Source organism: Myotis myotis, unplaced genomic scaffold (genome assembly GCF_014108235.1).
Source record: "Myotis myotis isolate mMyoMyo1 unplaced genomic scaffold, mMyoMyo1.p scaffold_m19_p_2, whole genome shotgun sequence".
Classification (NCBI taxonomy): Eukaryota; Metazoa; Chordata; class Mammalia; order Chiroptera; family Vespertilionidae; genus Myotis; species Myotis myotis.
Window position 1 is genome coordinate 28,776,096 of NW_023416324.1, and position 21,489 is coordinate 28,797,584.

General features: G+C 37.9%; 1 protein-coding gene across 2 annotated transcripts in view; it reads right to left on the reverse strand.

The window, feature by feature from the left end:
• CCDC30 (coiled-coil domain containing 30) overlaps nucleotides 1-21,489 on the reverse strand; it is a 77,492-nt gene that overhangs the window by 23,267 nt on the left and 32,736 nt on the right. Inside the window, exons 10-15 of one of the 2 annotated variants that reach the window (XM_036348950.1) lie at nucleotides 20,237-20,368; nucleotides 18,032-18,201; nucleotides 16,079-16,247; nucleotides 9,943-10,125; nucleotides 4,031-4,240; nucleotides 1,029-1,141 (exon numbers count right to left, since the gene is read on the reverse strand). In XM_036348950.1, the coding sequence (XP_036204843.1) occupies nucleotides 1,029-1,141; nucleotides 4,031-4,240; nucleotides 9,943-10,125; nucleotides 16,079-16,247; nucleotides 18,032-18,201; nucleotides 20,237-20,368 (977 nt within the window). The remainder of the gene's footprint in view (nucleotides 1-1,028; nucleotides 1,142-4,030; nucleotides 4,241-9,942; nucleotides 10,126-16,078; nucleotides 16,248-18,031; nucleotides 18,202-20,236; nucleotides 20,369-21,489) is intronic. The other variant, XM_036348949.1, reaches the window with a different exon arrangement.

The window sequence follows — 21,489 nt, forward strand, 5'->3', positions numbered from 1 at the left end:
TCGGACAACTATTTTTCTACTATACCTCACTAAGTGAATTCATTATTCATCTTCACCTTCATTCATTCATTCACTTACTCAAACATTTTTTTGTTCACTAAATATTTACTGAATACCTACTGAGTGTCAAGCCCTGTGCTAGAGCTTTTAATTGGAGGTGAAAGTAAGTTTCTGAGCTTCATAGTATATGTGGATGTCTGTATATCTTTTCACTGTCTAAAATAATATTTTTCTTAAAATATATGTAAATCACACTGAGTGCTACAGAAGTAGGAAGCATCAATTACTGGAGTTTAGGGCATCTAAGGTAATTTAAGTGAGATCCTAATAATCTAATAATTTTAGAAAAAAGTATGACAGCTCATATCTGGTAGCAACTTGTTGATGATTAAGATGCTTGTAACGTACTTGGAACTTCTTTGAAGAAAATCAGCTCATAAATACAAAACACCAACTTCATTCTAGTCTGTATTTTGTGCTAATCATGTTAGAATTAGAAAAGCAAATCCCAGAGTATGCTATTTCCTAGGCAATTCAGTCATTCAAGAAAATATACTGGTGCACCGAGTGTGTTCCTGAACAACAAGAAAGAACCCCTGCCTTAAGAATCCCACACTTGCCTGGCTGGTGTGTTGGTTGGTTGGTTGGCTGGCTGTTGTCCCTTGCACTGAAAGGTTGCGGTTTGATTTGCAGCTGGGACATATGCCTGGGCTGTGGGCTCGATCCCTGGTGGGGGCTTGCAGGAGGCAGCTGATTGATGTTTTGGTCTCACACAGCAATGTTTCTCTCTCTCCCTCCCTCTAAAAATCAGTAAAATTCTTAAAAAAAAAAAAGAATCTTATACTCTAGTGTGAAAAGCAAACAAGGAAAGAAATTATTAGTACACAAGGTGGTAAGTGCAATATATACTGGTAAGAGTGTGAGTTTATTTCAGCGGGGGGGACAAGAAGAAACACTGGTAAGTAGACACTGCTGGTAAACTCAACCAAGATTAGCCCATGAGAAGCTGACATCTTTGCTCCTCTTACCTCTCTTGTTGTTCTTCTTTTATCCTTTCTTCTAGTTGCTTCTTTCCCAAAATACAAGCATCTGTGAGACAGACTTTATGAGCCTGTTTTAATTTCTGCTGTAGATCCAAAATCTTGAATAAAAAAAGTTTACAAATAAAACTTTAAAGAAAAATGTGACCTATTTTCCAATTAGGGAAATATGATATAAATAACAAACACAATAGTACTGGCACACAATCTGATCATTCAATGATTTTTCCATATTATAAGTACAGCATATGACAAAAGTAGGTTTATAATTGTTTGTATGGAAAAGAATAATTAATAAATAATAATATAAGAAAAAGCTTTGTGCACTGCATACTCACAACTATAAACTTACCTTTGCCCAATCCTGAATATATATGTGTGCTCTCTTTTACAGCCATATACCATCCCACTATAAGAATATACCATAACTTATTTAATTAACCTCCTACTGGTGGACATTTAGGTTAATTCCAATCTCTTGCTACTATAAACAATGTCTCTGGAATACTTTATGAGGTGTGGATTTGCCAGGGCAAAGGTTATTATTTGTTTGTTTGATAGATAAGGCCAAACTGTCCCTATAGATATTAGACCAGTTTACACTTCTAACAGCAATGTGTGAGAGTGTCTGGTTTCTCACAGTGTGGCTACATTCATGGATATCTCAGAACAAAGTCAAAGTCTCTTACAAAGCAAGTATCAATTAGCATATTGCCTAGCACCAGTAATAGGTTCTTTAATACCCTGGTCATTCTCAAAATAAGATTTATAATGTGAAAGAGAGATACATAATTTTATTTTAGAATTTACATGTTAGATTAAAAGTGTCATTAAAATATTTTTGTTAGGTAAATATCCTTTTAAACTTGTTTACTTTTTTAAAAATATATTTTTTATTGATTTTTAGAAAGAGAGGAAGAGAGAGGGATAGAAAGATAGAAACATCGAAGAGAGGGGAACATCATTGATGGGCTGCCTTCTGCATATCCTCTACTGGGGACTGAACTGCAACCCAGGGATGTGTCCTGACCGGGAATCAAACTGGCGACCTCTTGGTTCCTGGGTCGACACTCAACCACTGAGTCACACCGGCCTGGCAAGACTTGTTTATTTATTTTGATAAGCCTTTGTGTCACCTAAATTTGTAACTGGTACATAGTAAGTATTTAATAAATATTTGCTGAATGACTAGATTTCAGCAGAATAGCTGTTCTCCCTCTATTATATTCCTGACCCACCAATGAGTCCCCTACAATAGTTTGACACCACATTCCCCACAAACATTCAGTGAATGCCAGTGTATGGCAGACCTTTTCTAAGAGAAGATCTTTCTGCATCAGCCTAAGCCCTGGCCCTAAGCCCTTTGCAAAACCCATACACCACAGGAGAGGTGAAGAAGCAGAATGATTCAGGACAATGGCAGAGGCACGGTCTAGTTCCTCTGAACTGCTCAGGGGAAATACTAACTTAAAGATATTCAGTCTTAATTCCGCAGAAGAAAGTATCACCCCACTGGCTTCTCTGTCAAGGACAGATGCCAAACTTTTGAACTCGCCACCCAATTTAAGAAAGAACATTTCCAAAACTTCTGAAGTCCATTCTGTGACCCTCGTTAATTATATTCCTTCCTGCTCCAGCTGAGAAAACCAATATCTTGACTTGTGTGTCAATCATTTCTTTGTTTTTTCTTTTAACAATATATCTCTCTATGTGACATGGCTTTCATTTTGTACTATTTTGACCTTTATATCAGTGGAATCATACTATGATTTTCCTGACCTGGTTTTTATTCAATATTACACTGAACTCAGCATGTACCTGTAATTAATTAAGTTTCGCTGTTGCATGCTGTTGTGTAAATATATAATGTATTTATTCAATCTCATATTAGTGGGCACTTGGGTTGTTTCCAATTTTCTGCTTTTCCAAACACTGTTACATGAAAATGGCTGAATTCCTGCCTTCGGATGCATATGTGCCGTATAATAGCTTCTCTAGTGTTTATGCCTAGTAGTAGAAGTGTGGGGTTGTACAGTATATACATTTTGAACTTAACTAGAAACCACCATCAAACTGGTTTCCAAAGTGTTTATTTGGATTTACTCTTCCAACCGTAGTCAGTATGAGCTCCTACCGCACAAAACCCTCACCAATATTCAGTAGTGTCTAAATTTTAAATTTTACCAATCTTTATCAATTACTTTTTTATGGAGCAATAACACATGCAGTAAAGTGTAAATGCAATACACTTTTACTTATAGGATCACCTCTCAGGCTAACATATAGAATACTTGTAAGCACCACAGAAGATTTCCGCACGTCCCCGCCCAGATAAAAGGCCGTACAGAGACAGCCATGAACCTATCACCATAGCTTAGTTTCTCTGTTCTGGAACCTCATATAAATGAAATTACACAGTATGAACTCTTTCGTACTGGCTTCTTTAGTGAATATTAGGCTTTTGAGTTTAATTCAGATTGCTATCGTCTACTTCTTGGTATTAGTTTTATATTTACAGAGTTAGATAAATGACATTTTTTTAAAATATAAAATTCAACTCAGACAAACTTACAGATCAAAATGTGCACCTGTTACATCCTACTGCCACCTGGCGTTAGGCAGTCCAAAATGCAGGGGCAACATTCCAAAATGGCTCATTTCACAACACAAGTCATTCCAGAAATTACAAAATAAAAATCATGTAAACACCAATCCAAATGAGAAGAGACTAGGCTTTTAAAATTTGCATGTGTAAAAGGAAAGTCATTGGGTGAAACACCTTTATAGGTTTATGCAGTTTGAAAAAATACACAAAATTTACTGGAATTATAGGAGCAGATGAAGGTGAAGGGAGGAAAGCATGAGGGAGTAAAGAAAAACCCTAGAATTCTATCAAGTTTGCACCGTACCTACTTCTTACAGTCCTTAGGGAAACGGATTTCAGTAGTAGTATCCAGCGCATGCTACTTACTACGTGTGTGGGTAATTACCTTTTCCTCTGCATCAGCAACTTTGGATTTCTCCTGAGCCAGCTTTTCTTTCAGGGTGTTCTGTGATTTAATGCTCTCAGCCTGTGTCAGTACTTCCAGCTCCAGCTCCTTGATTTTCTGCTGACAGTGCTTCCACTCTGCTGGGGGTGGAGAGCACAGCCTTGCGCTGTCCGATAACTTCTGCTGGGCCTGCCTGAGTTCAATTTTGAGCTAGAGGTGGGGAATAAATAACAGCGGAGGGAATAAGCATGGGGCGAATGTGATGGTGAGCCAGAGTAAGCAGCTTTCAGAGGAATGCTGTCCCCCAAGAGCTGACGAACACCAGTGTCATGTGGCTGATTTCCTCTCTGGAGCTGCCACGTGTCAGTAAGGTTTCCCAAGGTCTATCTCTCCACATGGCAGCTGGACAAAGGGATTTTCCTGAGTGTCGATACATGCATGGTCTAGATATTTTTCCATCCTTTTTTCTATCACTCCAGGCTGGCTTTCATTCCCGCTACTCTGGGGAGCTGCTTTTGCTAAGGGCACTATTGCCAAAGTAGAGCCAATGGACAGTTGACCTCTCAGTGGCATCCACTCCTTCCCTCTCAGAAAGTTCCCCTCCTCTCTTGGAGCCCGTGATACCAAACTCCCATGATTTCCATTTACCGCTCTTCTGTTCCTTATTGGTCTCTTTTGTTGACTGTTCTAATGCCACCCAACTTCTAAATGCTATTGGATCAAACTGGGCCTTGAGAGTGGATCACTCTCTCTTGGTTCATCCTCATGATTTAAAATAAAACACCACCTTTCTGCCAAGTAACTGCCTAAGTGAAATTCCTTGATCTGCCCACATTTCCAGGATGGTTTTTCTCTCAGTCTTCCTGACTATAGTCAATGATGTCACCATCTACCCCATGTAGGCCAATAACCTGAGAGTTATCCTCGAGTCTTCCTTTTCCATTATGAGCCAATTCAGCGCAAGCTGTCACTCTGCCTCCACAACAGATCTTGCATCAATCCATCTGAGTCGTTTGTGTCACGACTCTAGTCTAGATCATCAGCTCTAGCCCTGACCATAGCAAGAGCCTCAACCCGGTCCTGCCATTTCCATGTTTACTCCCTTCTAATCTGTTCTCTGCACAGCAGCCAAAGTGTTCTTTTCAAAACATAAATTGAACGACTTGACACCCCTCCTTAAATATTTCAGTGGCTTCCCATCACTCCAGGAACAAACGCCAGCAGTTTGCCTGGCCTTGTGTGATCCAGCCCTTGCCAACTTCTTAAAAACCATCCTGTCATTCCCCCTTCTTCCACTGACCTCCTGTCCTGCTGGTTTCTATTTAGAGTCTCCAACACACCAGACTCCACTCTTCCCTCTGCGAGAAATGTATTCCCTTCCCCCTCTCCTCATGGTCCGGTTGGTTCCTGTCTATTTCCCAGGTCTTAGCTTAAAAGGCACTCTGTAAGAGAAAACCTCCATGATCATTTAATCTGAAGAGGTCTCCTTACTTACTTACTCACTTATTATACCACATTTATTTCCTTCAGAGAATTTATCACCATTTATAATTAAACATGTATTTATCTACTCTTTCACATCCTTCCTCCTCACTCTAAATTCCCATGTGTTTTATTCATTTCTTAGTATCCAACGCCTATCAATGTGCCTAAAGTAGGTGATTAATTAATATTTACTGAACAAATGAATGAATGAATGACATTCTAAGGAATATTAGAACCTGGTAAATGGACATAGTAGGTAGGACTCACAGACAAAAATGCTGAGCCAGAACTTACTTCACTTTATGTAAAACAGAATTTCCTGGGCTCAAAGCTTTTCAACTAATTAATAGGGATTATAACTGTAATTTCCTCCACTTGTAACTTCTGCATATTAACCATTCAGATTTTATCAAATGAATTAAAAGTTAATAATGTTTAACCTCTCTAAGTATGTTTCTTCATCTGTAATATGGAGATAACTACTTAACTCATAGGACAGTTGGAAAGCTACACTTAATAAAATAAAGCAATGAAAGCATCAAGAATAGAAATAGCCACATATGTAATACCTAATACAAGCTAGCTATTGTACTTCAAGAATCACTTACAAGGAGACGTATGTTAATACTTTAAACAATAAAGAATTTAGATAATTAAAAAAAAGAATCACTTACAGAATATCTACTGTATTTGAAGTACAGAACTGAGGCAGATACTACTATAACTACTGTATGCTGGTTAGGCTTTCATATCAATGAAGTAGTTGAGATTTGTACTTTACTTCATTTTAAATGAAAAAACTAAGTCTCAAATATAGTTGGCAAATGATAGAAACATGGTCTGAATACAGATTTCTGATTCTAGCCCAGTATTTAATACTAAACTGCCTCACAATTGTGAAATGCCTGTATTTTTAATAAAATATTTTTATTGATTTCAGAGAGGAAGGGAGAGGGAACGAGAGAGAAACCTCAATGATGAGAGAGAATCATCAATTGGCTGCTTCCTGTACTCCCTACACTGGGGATCAAGTCCACAACCTGGGCATGTGCCCCAACCGGAAATCAAACTGTGACCTCCTGGTTCCTAGGTCAACACTCAACCACTGAGTCCCATCAGCCAGGTGAAATGCCTGTATTTTTTATTTATCAACAAAGCTAGTTCTTGAAAAGTCTAATAAAATGGATAAACTAGTGAAACTGATTAAAAGAAAACAAAGGGTAACTAGTATCATGAAATTAAAAAGGACCATTGCTATATTTAAAATTTTTATGAATAAGTTTATATAAAAAATTTTCAATTTAAATGAAAAAGAAAATATTTTAGAAAAATAAGATGTGCCAAAGTTAATACAAGAAGCATTCAGGGGCTGCTGGCACACGGGCAATGTGCTATTTCTTTTCCTGGGTGGTGGTTACATGGATAATCACTTTACAACAACTTATTAAACTATTTATTTATGTTTTATGTACTTTCTGAGTGCTATATTTCACAATAAAATGGTTTAAAAGCAATTAACAAGTATAGTAGATCCTCGGGTTACATCAGAGATTTGTTTCTAGGGCGACATAATGCGATCTTCGCCGTAAGTCGGAACCCCCCTACATAAGTACCTACGTCACCACATGGAGCACATACACAGCAGTAATGAAGTGAAACAGTGAAAAAAAAATTTTAAAGAAAGATAACAATTCCTGACCTTTACTTGTGGTAAATAAATAATAAAAAACATAAAGCACATATGCACATATGTCAAAATGACGGAACTTTTTAAAATATAAATACAGTAAATGGGAGATGGCGACGTAACCACGAAACGACGTGCGTCGAGTCCGACGTAACCCGAGGACTGCCTGTACTGTATTATGCTTTTTATTTTATTTTATTTTTTTATTTTATTTTTTTTATATTTTATTGATTTTTTACAGAGAGGAAAGGAGAGAGATAGAGAGTTAGAAACATCGATGAGAGAGAAACATCGATCAGCTGCCTCCTGCACACCCCCCACTGGAGACGTGCCCGCAACCAAGGTACATGCCCCTGACCGGAATCGAACCCGGGACCCTTCAGTCCGCAGGCCGACGCTCTATCCACTGAGCCAAACCGGTCCCGGCGTATTGTCCCGGCGTATTATGCTTTTTATTTTATTTATTTATTTATTTATTTATTTATTTATTTAAATATATTTTATTGATTTTCCACAGAGAGGAAGGGAGAGAGTCAGAAACATCGATGAGAGAGAAACATCGATCAGTTGCCTCCTGCACATCTCCTACTGGGGAAGTTCCCGCAACCCAGGTACATGCCCTTGACTGGAATTGAACCTGGGACCTTTCAGTCCGCAGGCCGACGCTCTATCCACTGAGCCAAACCGGTTTCGGCTATGCTTTTTAAATTAGTTTCATACATATGCTTAACTTAGCCAGACACAGAGTTTGAACATCTCTGAGTGGATTTTAAAAAGTGAGCTCTACATTTGCAAAGCTGAGGTTTCAAAATGACCTCAAGATGAAGAGAGGAATAACTCGATAGAGGAAAGAGAGAACTAAATGTGGATTTACATCTGATTCCATAATTTGTTAGCTTTTCAATCTTGAACAGTTTTCCCATCCACAAAATGCTGGCCTTTCAGGGTTGTGGGAAGTTTATAAGGGACAAAGTGAACAAACTATCAATAAAAGGTAACTGGCTATTATGTACTTTGCATAGGTACCTGGCCTAGGGCACCAGGACAAAGACTGATATCTCATTACTGAAAAGGCCAATATTTTACCCCACCATGAAGGAGATTTGAAACAGGACAAAAAGTATCTTCTCCTTTCACCAAACTATCATTTACCTACACCTGAAAAACTTGTTCATTAATTCAAAAAATATTTATAGGATGCCAAACATATGTAAAGCATCATGATCTGTGTTTTTCTGATCATTGCACCTTAAAAAAGATGTAGTAGGCTTGAATATGTTTAAAGTTGGACAATTAAAATAGTATAAGAAATGTGGTTGAAGGGAAAGTTAAAAGGCTGTCTTATAAGGAAATGTGATGAAGAATTTAATTTAAAACTATAAAGGCTTGAGGGAATATGACCAATATTAAAAAGATCATGAGGTTTATTCAAATAACCCTGAAATACCAGAACTCCTAGAAGAGCTTCCCTTGAAGTTTAGAATAAATGACTATTCGTTTTCCTCTACATCTGCCCTACTAGACTGTGAGCTCCTAAAAAGTATGGATCTTTCTTAATCTATCTTTATGTCACTTTTTAAAAAATTGATTTCAGAGAGGAAGGGAGAGGGAGAGAGATAGAGAAACATCAATAATGAGAGAGAATCATTGACCAGTTGCATTCTGCACACCCCACACTGGTGATCAAGCCCACAACCTGGGCATATGCCCTGACAGGGAATCTAACCATGATCTCCTGGTTCATAGGTTGACACTCAACCACTGAGCCACGCCAGCCGGGCTTTTATCCTACAACACCAGGGGTGGGCAAATTTTTCCTATAAAGGGCTGCCAGATAGTAAATACTGTAATCTTATCAGAACTACTAAAATCTGCTATTGTAGTACAGAAGAATCCATTGATAACATGTAAACAAACAGATATGGTTGTTTTGTAAATAAATTTTTATCTACAAAAACAGAAGGCAGATAGGATTTGACCCAACGGCCAAAGTTTGCTGACCCCTGCACCAGGGGATAAGGACTGTGTCTGTTTGCCTATCATTAAACCGTCATATCAACAAGATCCTACCCAGTGCATGACTGATGCTCAATAGATATTTACTGAAAACAAAAATCTTAGCTAGGAGCTCACAGAAACTAGATACTTATATATTTACAGAATTGAAGCACAATAAAAAGGAAGTATGACTATTTTACATGGTGGTTCAAATTGAACATTTATGTGGTTTATACAATTTAGATGAATATGTGGATGGCAGTTTAATATTTTCAAACAAGCATGTTTGGGGGATGGTCTCTAACTTTAGATGCTCTTGTGCGGAAGAACAGCTCTGCCCTCCTATGAATTATACCTTGGTGCAGCTGATATTTGAGTCAACCAATATCTTATTTATTAGAGATAAATAAGCCTAGACATAGAACTAGAGCAGAACAACCAGGGTTTGGGCTCAGGTCACTGAAATTTAATAACTGCTACAATTTTAGGGGATAATTTCAAAAGATTGTGTTACTTTAAAACTTTTCATATTTACAGGTTGACAACATACATACACCTTCAGCAGCAGAGAAACAACTGAGCTGTGTACCTACTTGGTAGGGAAAAGTTAAAAACGTTAACCTGTCCACCACCTATGGACACTATCATGAATTATAAAGTTGAGAAATTCTGATTCATTTTTTCCCCAGGGCCAATTGAATAATTGAGACCCGTCACTAAAGGATGTGCCCACTAGAGTTACCTTAATGCTTTCTTCCTGAAGTAAGCTATTATGTTGCTTTAGGTCCAAGTTCCTTCCCCGCTCATATCGGAGCTCTTTTTCAGCTGAGCTGCAGAGAATCTGGAGCCGGTGCAAATTCTGGCGAAGTTGTTGTACTTCTTCTTGCTGCTGCTGGTATTTCAGTTTTTCTTTAGATGATAGATTCTAAAACAAACATTTGAAAAGAGAAACATGGACAATTTGAAAGAATATTGGTGAGACATGGGTTCCAGCTGTCATAACCAGAATTGTCAGAATGTGGTTATTCACATGTTAGTTGGTACATGTTTATGTATTTTAACTCCCATTATATTAGAGTAAAATATCAAAGAAATTATGTGAACAAAAGCAGTTAAACATAGATACACAAGTCCAGGGAGCGCAGAGAGTCCCAAACTAGATAAACTCAAAGAGACCCACACCAAGACACATCCTAACTAAAATGCCAAAGGTTAAAGACCAAGAGATAATCTTAAAGGCAGCAAGAGAAAAAGTTACCTAAAAAGGAGCTCCCATAAGACTGTCAGCTCATTCCTCAAGAGAAATATTTCAGGCCAGAAGTGATTGGCACCAAATATTGAAAGTGATGAAAAGCAAGGACCTACAATCAAGGCTACTTTACACAGCAAGGCTATCATTTAAAATTGAAGGAGAAATAAAGAGCCTCACAGACAAGAAAAAGTTAAAGGAATTCATTATTACCAAATCAGTTTATAAGAAATATTCAAGGGTCTTCTTTAAGAAGAAGATATTTTAAAAAAGAGGTACATAGTTAGAAAGAATAAAATGGCAATAAATATGTACCTATTAATAGTCACTCCAAATGTAAATGGATTAAATGCTTTAATCAAAAGACATATGATATCTGAATGGATAAAGAAAACAAGATCCATATATAGATGCTGTCTACAAAAGATCCACTTCAGAATGAAAGATTTACACAGACTAAAAGTAAAAGGATGAAAAGATATTTCATGCAAATGGAAATGAAAATACTTTTATCAGACAAAATTGACTTTAAAACAAAGGCTCTATTAAGAGACAAAGGACACTACATAATGATAAGGGGAGCAATCCCCTTGTAAACATTTATGAACTCAACATAGGAGTACCTAAACATATAAAGCAAATCTTGATGGACTTAAAAGGACAGATTGACAGAATCCTAGCTAATAGACAAACATGGTAATTGACGGTACCTTAGCTATGCCTCCTACTGGCTAATCAGCATGATATGCAAATTAACCACCAACAAAGATGGCGGCTAATTTGCATACTGCAGGCAGGGTGGGACAGCGAGAGCCGCCAGTGCCACTGCCATCCAGGGAAGGCCCGGCCCCACCTTGCTGCCCAGGACCCCATCGGTGGGTCCCGGGCCGCAAGGCAGCCCCGCCCCAGAAGCCCCAGGAGCCAGCCCCGCCTTGCCGCCCAGGACCCGATCATCGGGGGCAGCAAGGCAGGCGGGGCCCAGAAGCCACAGAAGCCAAGACAGATTATGAGAGTGAATCAAAAACAAAACCCACTTTAAATATAAAGACACATATAGATTAAAAGTAAATGAATTAAGCTGCAGCCTGTTTTGCTCAGTGGATAGAGCATTAGCCCGTGGACTGAAGGGTCCCAGGTTCGATTCCCGTCAAGGGCATGTACCTCAGTTGCTGGCTTGATCCCCAGTCCTTATCAAAGCATGTGCAGGAGGCAACCAATCAATGTGTCTCTCCCTTTCCCTTCACTCTCTCTAAAATTCAATGGAAAAATATCCTTGGGTGAAGATTAACAAAAACAAAGTAAATGGATTAAGAAACATTAAAGAGATTATAAGAAAAATATATTCCAAATTTTGTTAGCTGTATAATGGTTATGTTTAAATTATTAACACCTAAGAAATTGGGTGAAGGGTACATATAATATGCTGTAGTATTTTATAGTTTTTTTTTACATGTATGAGATTATTTCAAATTAAAATATTAAAAAATTAAAAATTAATAAAATATTAATTGAAATATATCTGCATTACATGAAAAAATCTCCTAATTGCTTCTAGCATAATTTATTAAATTGTGCTAAAATTTACAAGGGTTCAATTAAAAAATATCTTAATTCTAAATGATATAATAGAAAATATATAATAGTGCAGTTATAAGCACTTATCTGAAAATAAAAATTTAAAGAAGTGAATTTAAAGAAGGGATTAGCCAAAGGAAATATATGCACAACCCATGGACACAGACAACAGTATGGTGATGGCCAGAGAGAAGTGGGGGACAAGAGCTGGGTAGAGGGGGCAAAAGGGGGGAAATAGGGACATCCTATATAATAATAATAAAAGGCTAATATGCACATTGACTGAACGGCAGAATGACTGGTTGCTATGATGCGCACTGGCCACAAGAGGGAAGATGCTCAATGCAGGAGCTGCCCCCTGGTGGTCAGTGCACTTCCATATGGGGAGTGCCACTCAGCCAGAAGCTGGCTCATGGCTGGCCAGCGCAGTGGTGGCAGGAGCCTCTCCTACCTCCGTGGCAGCACTAAGAATGTCCAACTAATGGTTTAGACCCAATCCCTTGGGGACCTAAGCCTTTAGTCGGACATCCCCTGAGGGCTCCCTGGCTGCCAGAAGGATGTCTGACTGCAAGCTTAGGCCTGATCCCCCAGGGAGTGGGCCTAAGTTGACAGGTGGCCATCCCCCAAGGGGTCCTGGACTGTGAATGGGCTCAGGCTGGGCTGAGGTACCACCTTCCCCTGCGAGTGCACAAATTTTTGTGCACTGGGCCTCTAGTACCCTTATAGTAGGGGATTTTAATATCCATTGACATCGATGGCTAGATCTTCTACACAGAAATCAACAAAAAAATGGCAGCCTTAAATGACACTCTAGATCAGATGGATTAATGGATATTTTCAGAGCATTTCACCTCAAAGCAGCAGAATATACATTCTTTTCAAGTGCACATGGAACATTTTCTAGGATAGACAACATGTTAGGACACAAATCAAGTCTCAATAAATTTAAAAAGACTGAAATCATATCAAGGATCTTCTCTGACCAAATGATATGAAACTGTAAATCAATTACAAGAAAAAAAATTAAAAATACAGTCATGGAGGCTAAATAATATGTTACTAAACAATGAATGGATTAACAAGGAGATCAAGGAGATAAAGGAAGAAATTAGATAGGTCAATGAAAATGGGAACACAACCCCAAATCTCTGGGACACAGTGAAAGCAGAGGGAAATTCATAGCATTACAGGCCTACCTTAAGAAACAAGAAAAATCTCAAATAAATAACCTAATCTCACACCTAAAGGAATTAGAAAAAGAACAACAAACAAAGTCCAAAGTGAATAGAAGAAAGGAAATAATAAAGATCAGAGTGTAGCCTGCCTGGCATGGCTCAGTGGTTAAGCATCAAACTATAAACTAAGAGGTCACAGTTCGATTCCCAGTAAGGGCACATGCCTGGGTTGAGGCTCGATCCCCAGTGTGGGGCCTGCAGGAGGCAGCCAATCAATGATTCTCTGTCATCATTGATATTTCCATCTCTTTCTCCCTCTCCCTTCCTCTTTGAAACAAATAAAAATATATTTAAAAAATATCAGAGTGTAAATAAACAAAACAGCAACTAAAAAACAGAAACAAACGTTCAATGAAACCAAGAGATGGTTCTTTGAAAAGATAAACAAGACTGATAAATCTTTAACCAGATTCATTAAGGAAAAAACAGAGAGAACCTGGAGAGTACTATGCTAAGTGAAATAAGTCGGTCAGAGAAAGACACATATGATTTCACTTACATGTGGAATCTAAAGAACAACACAAACCAACAAAACAGAAACAGCTCATAGAACAGAGAACAGACTGATGGTTGCCAGGGGGGAGAGGGGCAGGGTGAAAAAGGTGAAGGGAATGCAAAGTACAGATCGGTAGTTAGACAAGTCATGGGAATGTAAAGTACAGCATAGGAAATATAGTCAATAATATTGTAATAACCATGTGTGGTGACAGATGGGCACTAGAAATACCAGGGGGAACACTTTGTACAGTAGATTATTGTCTAATCACTATGCTGTACACCTGGACTTAATACAAAATAATATTGAATGTAAACTATAATAAAAAAAATGTTTAAAGGTCAAGTTCTAGGGTAGACAGACCCAGATTTTACCACAAATGATCACTCTGGGCAAACTATTTAACCTCTGTAAAGCCTCAGTTTCCTCACCTATAAAGTAGAAACAATAATATTCCTGCCTCATTGTACTGCTGAATATATACTGCTGAATTAGTAGAGTGCTTAGAACATTGTAAATATTCAATAATGTTATTAAAAACCCATGAGGCTAGGTTTTAAGCTAGGTTTTGTTTTCTTTATCCATTCAGATATCATATGTCTTTAATTTTATTTTTAATAAAATTGAGATATTCATGGTGGTTTGAATGTGTTTCAAGAATATAGGGAAAGTGATACCTAGAATTTAGCTATTACAACATCCATGTTGAACAGCAGAAATTAAGCCCCCAAAGGCCATCAGCAGCCACAAATACTTATGAACAACAGAGCTCACATATTCAAGAGGCTCTCACAGTTCTTTCTTCTATATATTTACCATTAAAAGCATTCTTTAAAGTTTGGTGTCTGGTCTCAGCCTACAGGTGCTTAAATGTGCACATGATTAAGATGACACAACATATATGGATAAGCGCTAGATACTAGACACTCTAATCTGACAACAGATTAGAAACTGAAGGGTCCCAGGTTCAATTCCGATCAAGGACATGTACCTCGTACCTCGACTGCAGGCTCAATCCCTAACCCAGGTTTGGGCACATGCAGAAGGCAACAAAAGGATGTGTCTCTCTCACATTGATATTTTCCTCTCTCTGTCTCTCCCCCTCCCTTCCACTCTAAATGAATGAGTGAATAAATGAATGAGTGGGAAAATATCCTCAGGTAAGGATTAACAGAAAACATAAAACAAAAACAAAAAACCATTTGTACACACACAAGAACAACCTATACTCATCAGTAGGTCAAAGAACTCTATACACAGAAAAAGATTCTGAAATACTACTGCACAGTTCACTGCAGAAAAAAAAAAATCAGTCTAAAATGCATTTCCTTCCTTGCCTGCTTAAAGAAGTAAATGAAATAGCGCGCGCGCGCGTGTGTGTGTGTGTGTGTGTCACAGTGCTTTGGGAAATGTAAAGTTCAAAATAAAAATGTTATTTCTTTCCCATAAGACCCACATCTATTTTGTTTATTGGATCTCAAAATTGTTGTCAGAAAGGTGTGTGCAGGGAAATCTTAACTTGTACAAGAATTAACCTGTAGCCCTAGCCAGTTTGGCTCAGTGATAGAGCATCGGACTGCAAATTAAGGATCCCGGGTTCGATTCTGGCCAAGGGCATGTACCTTGGTTGTAGGCTCCTCCCCGACCAGCCCAGGCCCTGCTAGGGGCACGTGCAGGAGGCAACCAATCGATGCGTTTCTCTCACATATTTCTCTTTGTCTCTCCCTCTCTCTTCTTCTATCTCTAAAAATCAATGGAAAAATATCCTCAGGCGAGAAAATAAATAAATAAATAAATAAATAAATAAATAAATAAATAAATAAGAAGAAAAAAAAAAGAACCTGTAAAATTGAGGTGTAAGAACTGAAGTGTGGCCAACAGTCATTTCCTTCATTTTTCCTGGAGGCAGATCTCTGGTAAATAGCAAAAGCCATATTTAAAACAATTCTATAATCATGGTCTTTTTTCTCCAAAAAAAAGTATTTTATACATCTAAACTAGGTGCCAGGAATAGAAAATGTGGCCCAAATCCTGCCATTCCCTATCTTACCTGCCAGGACAGATAGCAATAATTAGTTTTGTTTTTTTTTCCCCCTGTTGAGCCTCACTGGAGCCTATGAACCCTTTATAATAAGGTGCATCAAATGAGGGACTTAGTTCAGATTTTAGCTGCTATCTTATTACCCCTCAGGCTGTGGTTATGATATAGTTCAACAAATATACATATATTTTTTAATCCACAGCTGATCAGAGGAAATGGCACCTGCCTTGGCATTACCCCATATCTCTGAGACTGAGGGGGGCTCTAATGTAGATGGCTCACCTCTTCCTTAAGCCTCACAGCTTCCTCAGGCTTCCAGGTCAATTGCTGTTCTTCCCTTTTCATATCTTGGTTCTGTTGTAAGTCCTCCTCTTTCTGCCTCTTTCTTGGAAAAGTGCCCTCTACTGACTCCTCTGGAGTTTCTTTCAGCTTACTTTCTCCTAGTCCAGAACTTGGTTAAATATAACAATAAAAAACTATCAAAATGCTCATTCTGCTGGAAGAATATAGAGGGGAAAAAAATCTACCAGTCAAGAAAGTATTGCAAGAAAGATTTTCAACTTGAATTCTATAGATCAGTTATCTTATAATTAAACCTTAAAAACATCGAGTCTTATTTTCTTACTCACATTCAGGAAGATGAGACAGCATAGACTTTTGTCTACACCCAAACAACCAGTTTAAGTGAGTTTTTCACTTTTTCAACTTTTAGTATGGCACTGGGCAGACGGAGCTTGTGAAAAAATTTTATAAACCCTCAATAAGCTATTCAGTATAAATTTAAAATTACAGTAATACATATAGAAAACTTTTCTGTGAAATTAAACTTTTCATACATTCTTAACTTTAATTACACAAACATGTCTATATAAGTAAAAACAGGTAACTTAACTAATCTGTCAATTTTTTAACATACACATTTGGAAAAACTACTTTATTACATAATGGACATTCGGCTTTAACAGACACCTGCTCGCCTGAATCAGTTCATTATATGGAGGTTTTACTGTACACTATTCTAGAGCTCAAAACTATATTTTTCTCCCCTCCCCCACAAGCAAACCCAAATGCTGTGATTAGCTTCTTGGCTCTTTGCTCTTGTGACCACTCACACACCTGTTCATCACCATCCCTCCAATATGTTCTTCACCCTTCTGCAACTAGGTAGGTTTCATGATGGTGAACCTTGACTCAGAGCTCACTCTAAATTTAAAACCCAGTTTTTAAGAGAACATGAAATTCAGGGGCCCCAAACTGGCAAAGCAATCTCCTCTCTTAGAACATTTATCAAGATATAAATGTGGCTACACCTACACAATATTTTCCCAGTTCATTGATGCTATATCCTTTAGTATGGCATATAAGTAAAAACTGACAACTATTATTTCCTTTCGATGATCTGGTTTTAGGCTTTTGCCCATGCAAAATTTTATTGCATCTATTAGTTTGTATGCAAAAATAGAGTAGTGCATTTACCCGACCCTCAAAAGATACTTCTGGTGAAAAAGTAGAAATACTAGAGTTAGAAGACAAGGTTAACAAAAAGCAAAAGAACAAAAGAAAGACCAGAAAGAAAAAGGTTTTCAAAATAAAACAATGATCAGATATAATGTTAAATAAAACAGAAAAAACACAAATCTCTCTGCAGAGTCTTAATTATATAAAAAATACATATATATTTGTATACAGAAAAAGAAGACAAGAAAGAAAATTTAAGATGTTAATATCTCTCCATGGTGGGAATTATGGATTATTATAATTTCCTTATAATACTTCATGCTTTAAAATTTTTCTATGAAAAGCATATATTTACCCTGGCTGGTTTGGCTTGGTGGATAGAGCGTTGGCTTGCGGACTGAAGGGTCCTGGGTTTGATTCAGGGTCCTGGGTTCAATTCTGATCAAGGGCACATGCCCGGGTTGTGGGCTCGACCTCCAATAGGGGGCAAGCAGGAGGCAGCCGATCAATGATTCTCTCTCATCATTGATTTTTCTATCTTTCTCTCCCTCTCCCTTCCCCTCTGAAATTAATTAAATTATTTTTTTAAAAGAAAAGCATATATTATTATTTTTAAAAGAAAAAGTTTTAAAATGTAACAATATACCAGAAGATAAACTTTGGGGAATGCTTGCTTGTAACTAATTTTTCCACTCACATTATTTGGAATTCAATGATAAAGTCAAATAAAACATACCCCCCAAATTATTAATGTAATATGTGATTTTCTCAATTTACCAGAGTTCCTCTCTCTCTTCCTTTGGGCTTTGAACCTCTACTTCCAAAACTGGTAAATTAGACATGAGATCTTTATAAATATTTTCACTTGTAAAAAAATTAGCAGCTGCAATATTTGTGTCTACAGTAAAATGATTTAATTGTTCAAATTCTTCTGCAAGCTTCAAGACCTGTGAATTAAAAAGACAAATATTCTATTTTGCATATTCTTATGTATAACTGTGAAAAAATATATTGATTCCATTAAATGATTGAGTAGGTATTGCCTTAAGTAATAGAAATGGACATCCTAGTTGAAGTGTTCTTTCAATTTAATACTTTGCAGTTATTACTGTATAATCAAATCCATTTTTACCACAGGCATAAGGATGTGTTTGATTCTAAGAACACAATGAATGCAATTCTAAAGATCAATTTAAGTTACTTTATGAGATTCCTTTGTTTGGTTTCCTAGGCTTTTTCACTTCTCTGAAGATATAAACTATAATCTTGAACTGATCCTTAGGGGATGGGAAGATATGGATAGGTGAGAGACTATAACACATTTAAAGCATTTTAAGGATGAGCAATATGATCAAAGGCATTGGTGTGGTATTTGAGCAGAAGGAAGGAGAATGGTCTTAATGGAGTAGAGACTACAAAATAAGGAGCTGAGGAAATAAGGTAAGATTGAGAGGTGTAGTCACTTTATGAATGGACTTGAAAGAGAAGAATTCTTAATAGGTCTGCATTACTTTTGTAAGCTGGAAAAAAAGTTTCAAAAGGCTACTTAATCCTTTTTTTATGGGGGTCAATGTAAAAATTTAACCATTACAGCCCTGGCCGGTTTGGTTCACTGGATAGAGTGTCAGCCTGAAGACGGAAGGGTTCTGGGTTCGATTCTGGTTAAGGGCACGTCATACCTCCTGCTTGGGTGTGTGCAGGAGACAACCGATCAATCTGTTTCTCTCACATTGATACTTCTCTCTGTCTTTCCCTCTCTCTTCCACTCTCTCTAAAAATCAATGGAGAAATATCCTCAGGTGAAGGTTAAAAAAAAAAAAGTAAATGATCTGTACTCTCCAAAAATTTCAATGTCATGAACAACAAAGACTGAGGAACTGTTACAGATTAAAGAAGATAGAGATGTTATGTATGCTCCTGGATTGAGTCCTGGACTAGAAAAATTGTTCTTCTTTTGCAAGAGAGTAGAACAATTGGTGAAATTTGAATATGAGCTGGAGATTATACAATCCTATATAATAAAGGATATGCAAATTAACCCTCATGCCCTCACAAGATGGCTGCCTACAACCAGGCCAGCAGGGGGGTTAGTGAGGGATGACCAAATGACTGAACAGCAGGCTGTGAGGGGCAACCAGGCTGGCTGGGGGGGCAATTGGGGGCAACCAGCCAGCAGGGGGGCAGTTGAGGGCAACCAGGCCAGCGGGGGCGGGGGGGCACTTAGAGGTGACCAGGCCGGCAGAGGGGGGCAGTTAGGGGTGATCAGGCCGGCACACAGAGGCAGTGAGGGGCAATCAGGCCGGCGGGGGGTGCAGGACAGTTAGGGGCAACCAGGCAGGCAGGCAGGCAGGTGAGCGATTAGGAGCCAGCGGTCCAGGATTGTGAGCGGGATATCCGACTGCTGGTTTAGGCCCACTCCCGGGGATTGGGCCTAAACCAGCAGTCAGACATCCCCTGAGGGGTCCTGAATTGGAGAGGGTGCAGGCTAGGTTGAGGCCCCCCCCACCCCCCGTGCACAAATTTTGTGCCCCAAGCCTCTAGTATACTACATTAAGGTTGATTTCTTGATTTTGAGGTCTACTATGACAAAGAGATAATTTTCTTAGCAAACATACATGGAAATATTTAGTGGTAAAGGAGTATTAACTATGACTCCAACTCATTCTTGAAGTGTTCAGAAAATAAAGTGTGTGTATGTGTGCAGAAAGAGAGAGAATGATAAAGCAACATGGTACCATATTAACATTTCGAGAAATGAATGTATATGACAATTCTTTGTACTATTTTTGCAACTTTTCAGTAAGTCTTTAATTATTTCAAAACAGTTTTTTAAATTTTTTTAATAAGAGAGAGATTTTATAATAATAAAAGAAACTCCAATTTCCAAGCCATCTCTTTCTGAAAATTAACTTCCTTTTATCTTATTCTCATAAAAGATATGTCATACACTGAACATTTAAATACTTCATAATTCAGTCTCACCTTTGTTTCTAAATCAGAATTTTCTTTTTGGAGCAGGTTATATACTATCAACAAATGGTCTTCTGTTGTCCCTGGAAAACTGTGAATTTCATTATAAAGATATGTAAGTTCTGACTTTGATTTTTGCAAATCCTGATGAAGAAAGGAAGATATTTAGTAGAATAAAATAAGACTTTGCCATAAGAAGTTTAATATATCTAAAAAGGAATCTCTGAAATGATCCTGCCAAATTTGTCTTAAATACAGGGGATGGGCAAAAGTAGGTTTACAGTTGTGAGTATGTAAAACAGAGTTAATAAAGTTACAGTAATAATCATAACCTGCATGTCTTTTTCCACTTGAAAAACTCTAAATCTACTTTTGCCCACCCCTGTATTTCAACCTATCCTCTGGCAGCAGGCTCCTTTCTTAGTAGTAAAAATAAAGGTTATTTAAATTAGTTAATTAAACTGAGCATTCTTTTTCTTGAGCATTTGTAATTTCCATCATTCACAGGTTGAAAGCCTGGGTTTTGAGACTCATTTCTACTTTATGCAAGGCTTATATAGAGGTAAATTCTGCAGCAATTCCTGCATTAGTTATAGTACCTGTTTCTAAATGTATCTTTTTTAAAATTTGTCTCTTACAGAACACTGCAGCTGCACAATTTACTTTAATCTTGTGACTACCCATGAAGTAGGGTTATTGAAACTGAGGCTCAGAGAACTTAAGTGACCTGTTTAAATTCACCTAGTCTGCAAGTGGTAAAACTGAGATTCAAATTGTGTTATTAACTACAAAGTATGCTGCCGTACTTAATAATGTATATGCAGTGACTTAATCAACTAAGGTTTCCTCTAATTCTCTGATATTTTTTCCATGAGAGAAAATACTTTAGTTAGATGTAGATTCTTAATAATTTCTACTTTGATGACATGAATATGCAGTATTTGTCTGGTGGATGACTGGGGCCTGAGAGTCAGTTAGTGGTGCTCTATGAAAGGAATAGGTGATCTACTAGTAAATTCACTTTAGGAGAGGAGCTACGTTATATTCCCAAAGCCTTGAAATCAGAGAGGGAGGAGAATCTTGATGGGGAAGGCACTGGGCAAAAAGGAGAGGAGGTAAGGAGTGGCCACCAAAACAAAAACACAGGCATCGGGCAAGTGATCTCCATTTCCTCTCTCATTTCATGGAAAACTCCCATAGGTCAGGAGGATGGGATTTGAACCAATGCATTAGCTTTCACCCACCAGGCAAACAGATCGTCACCA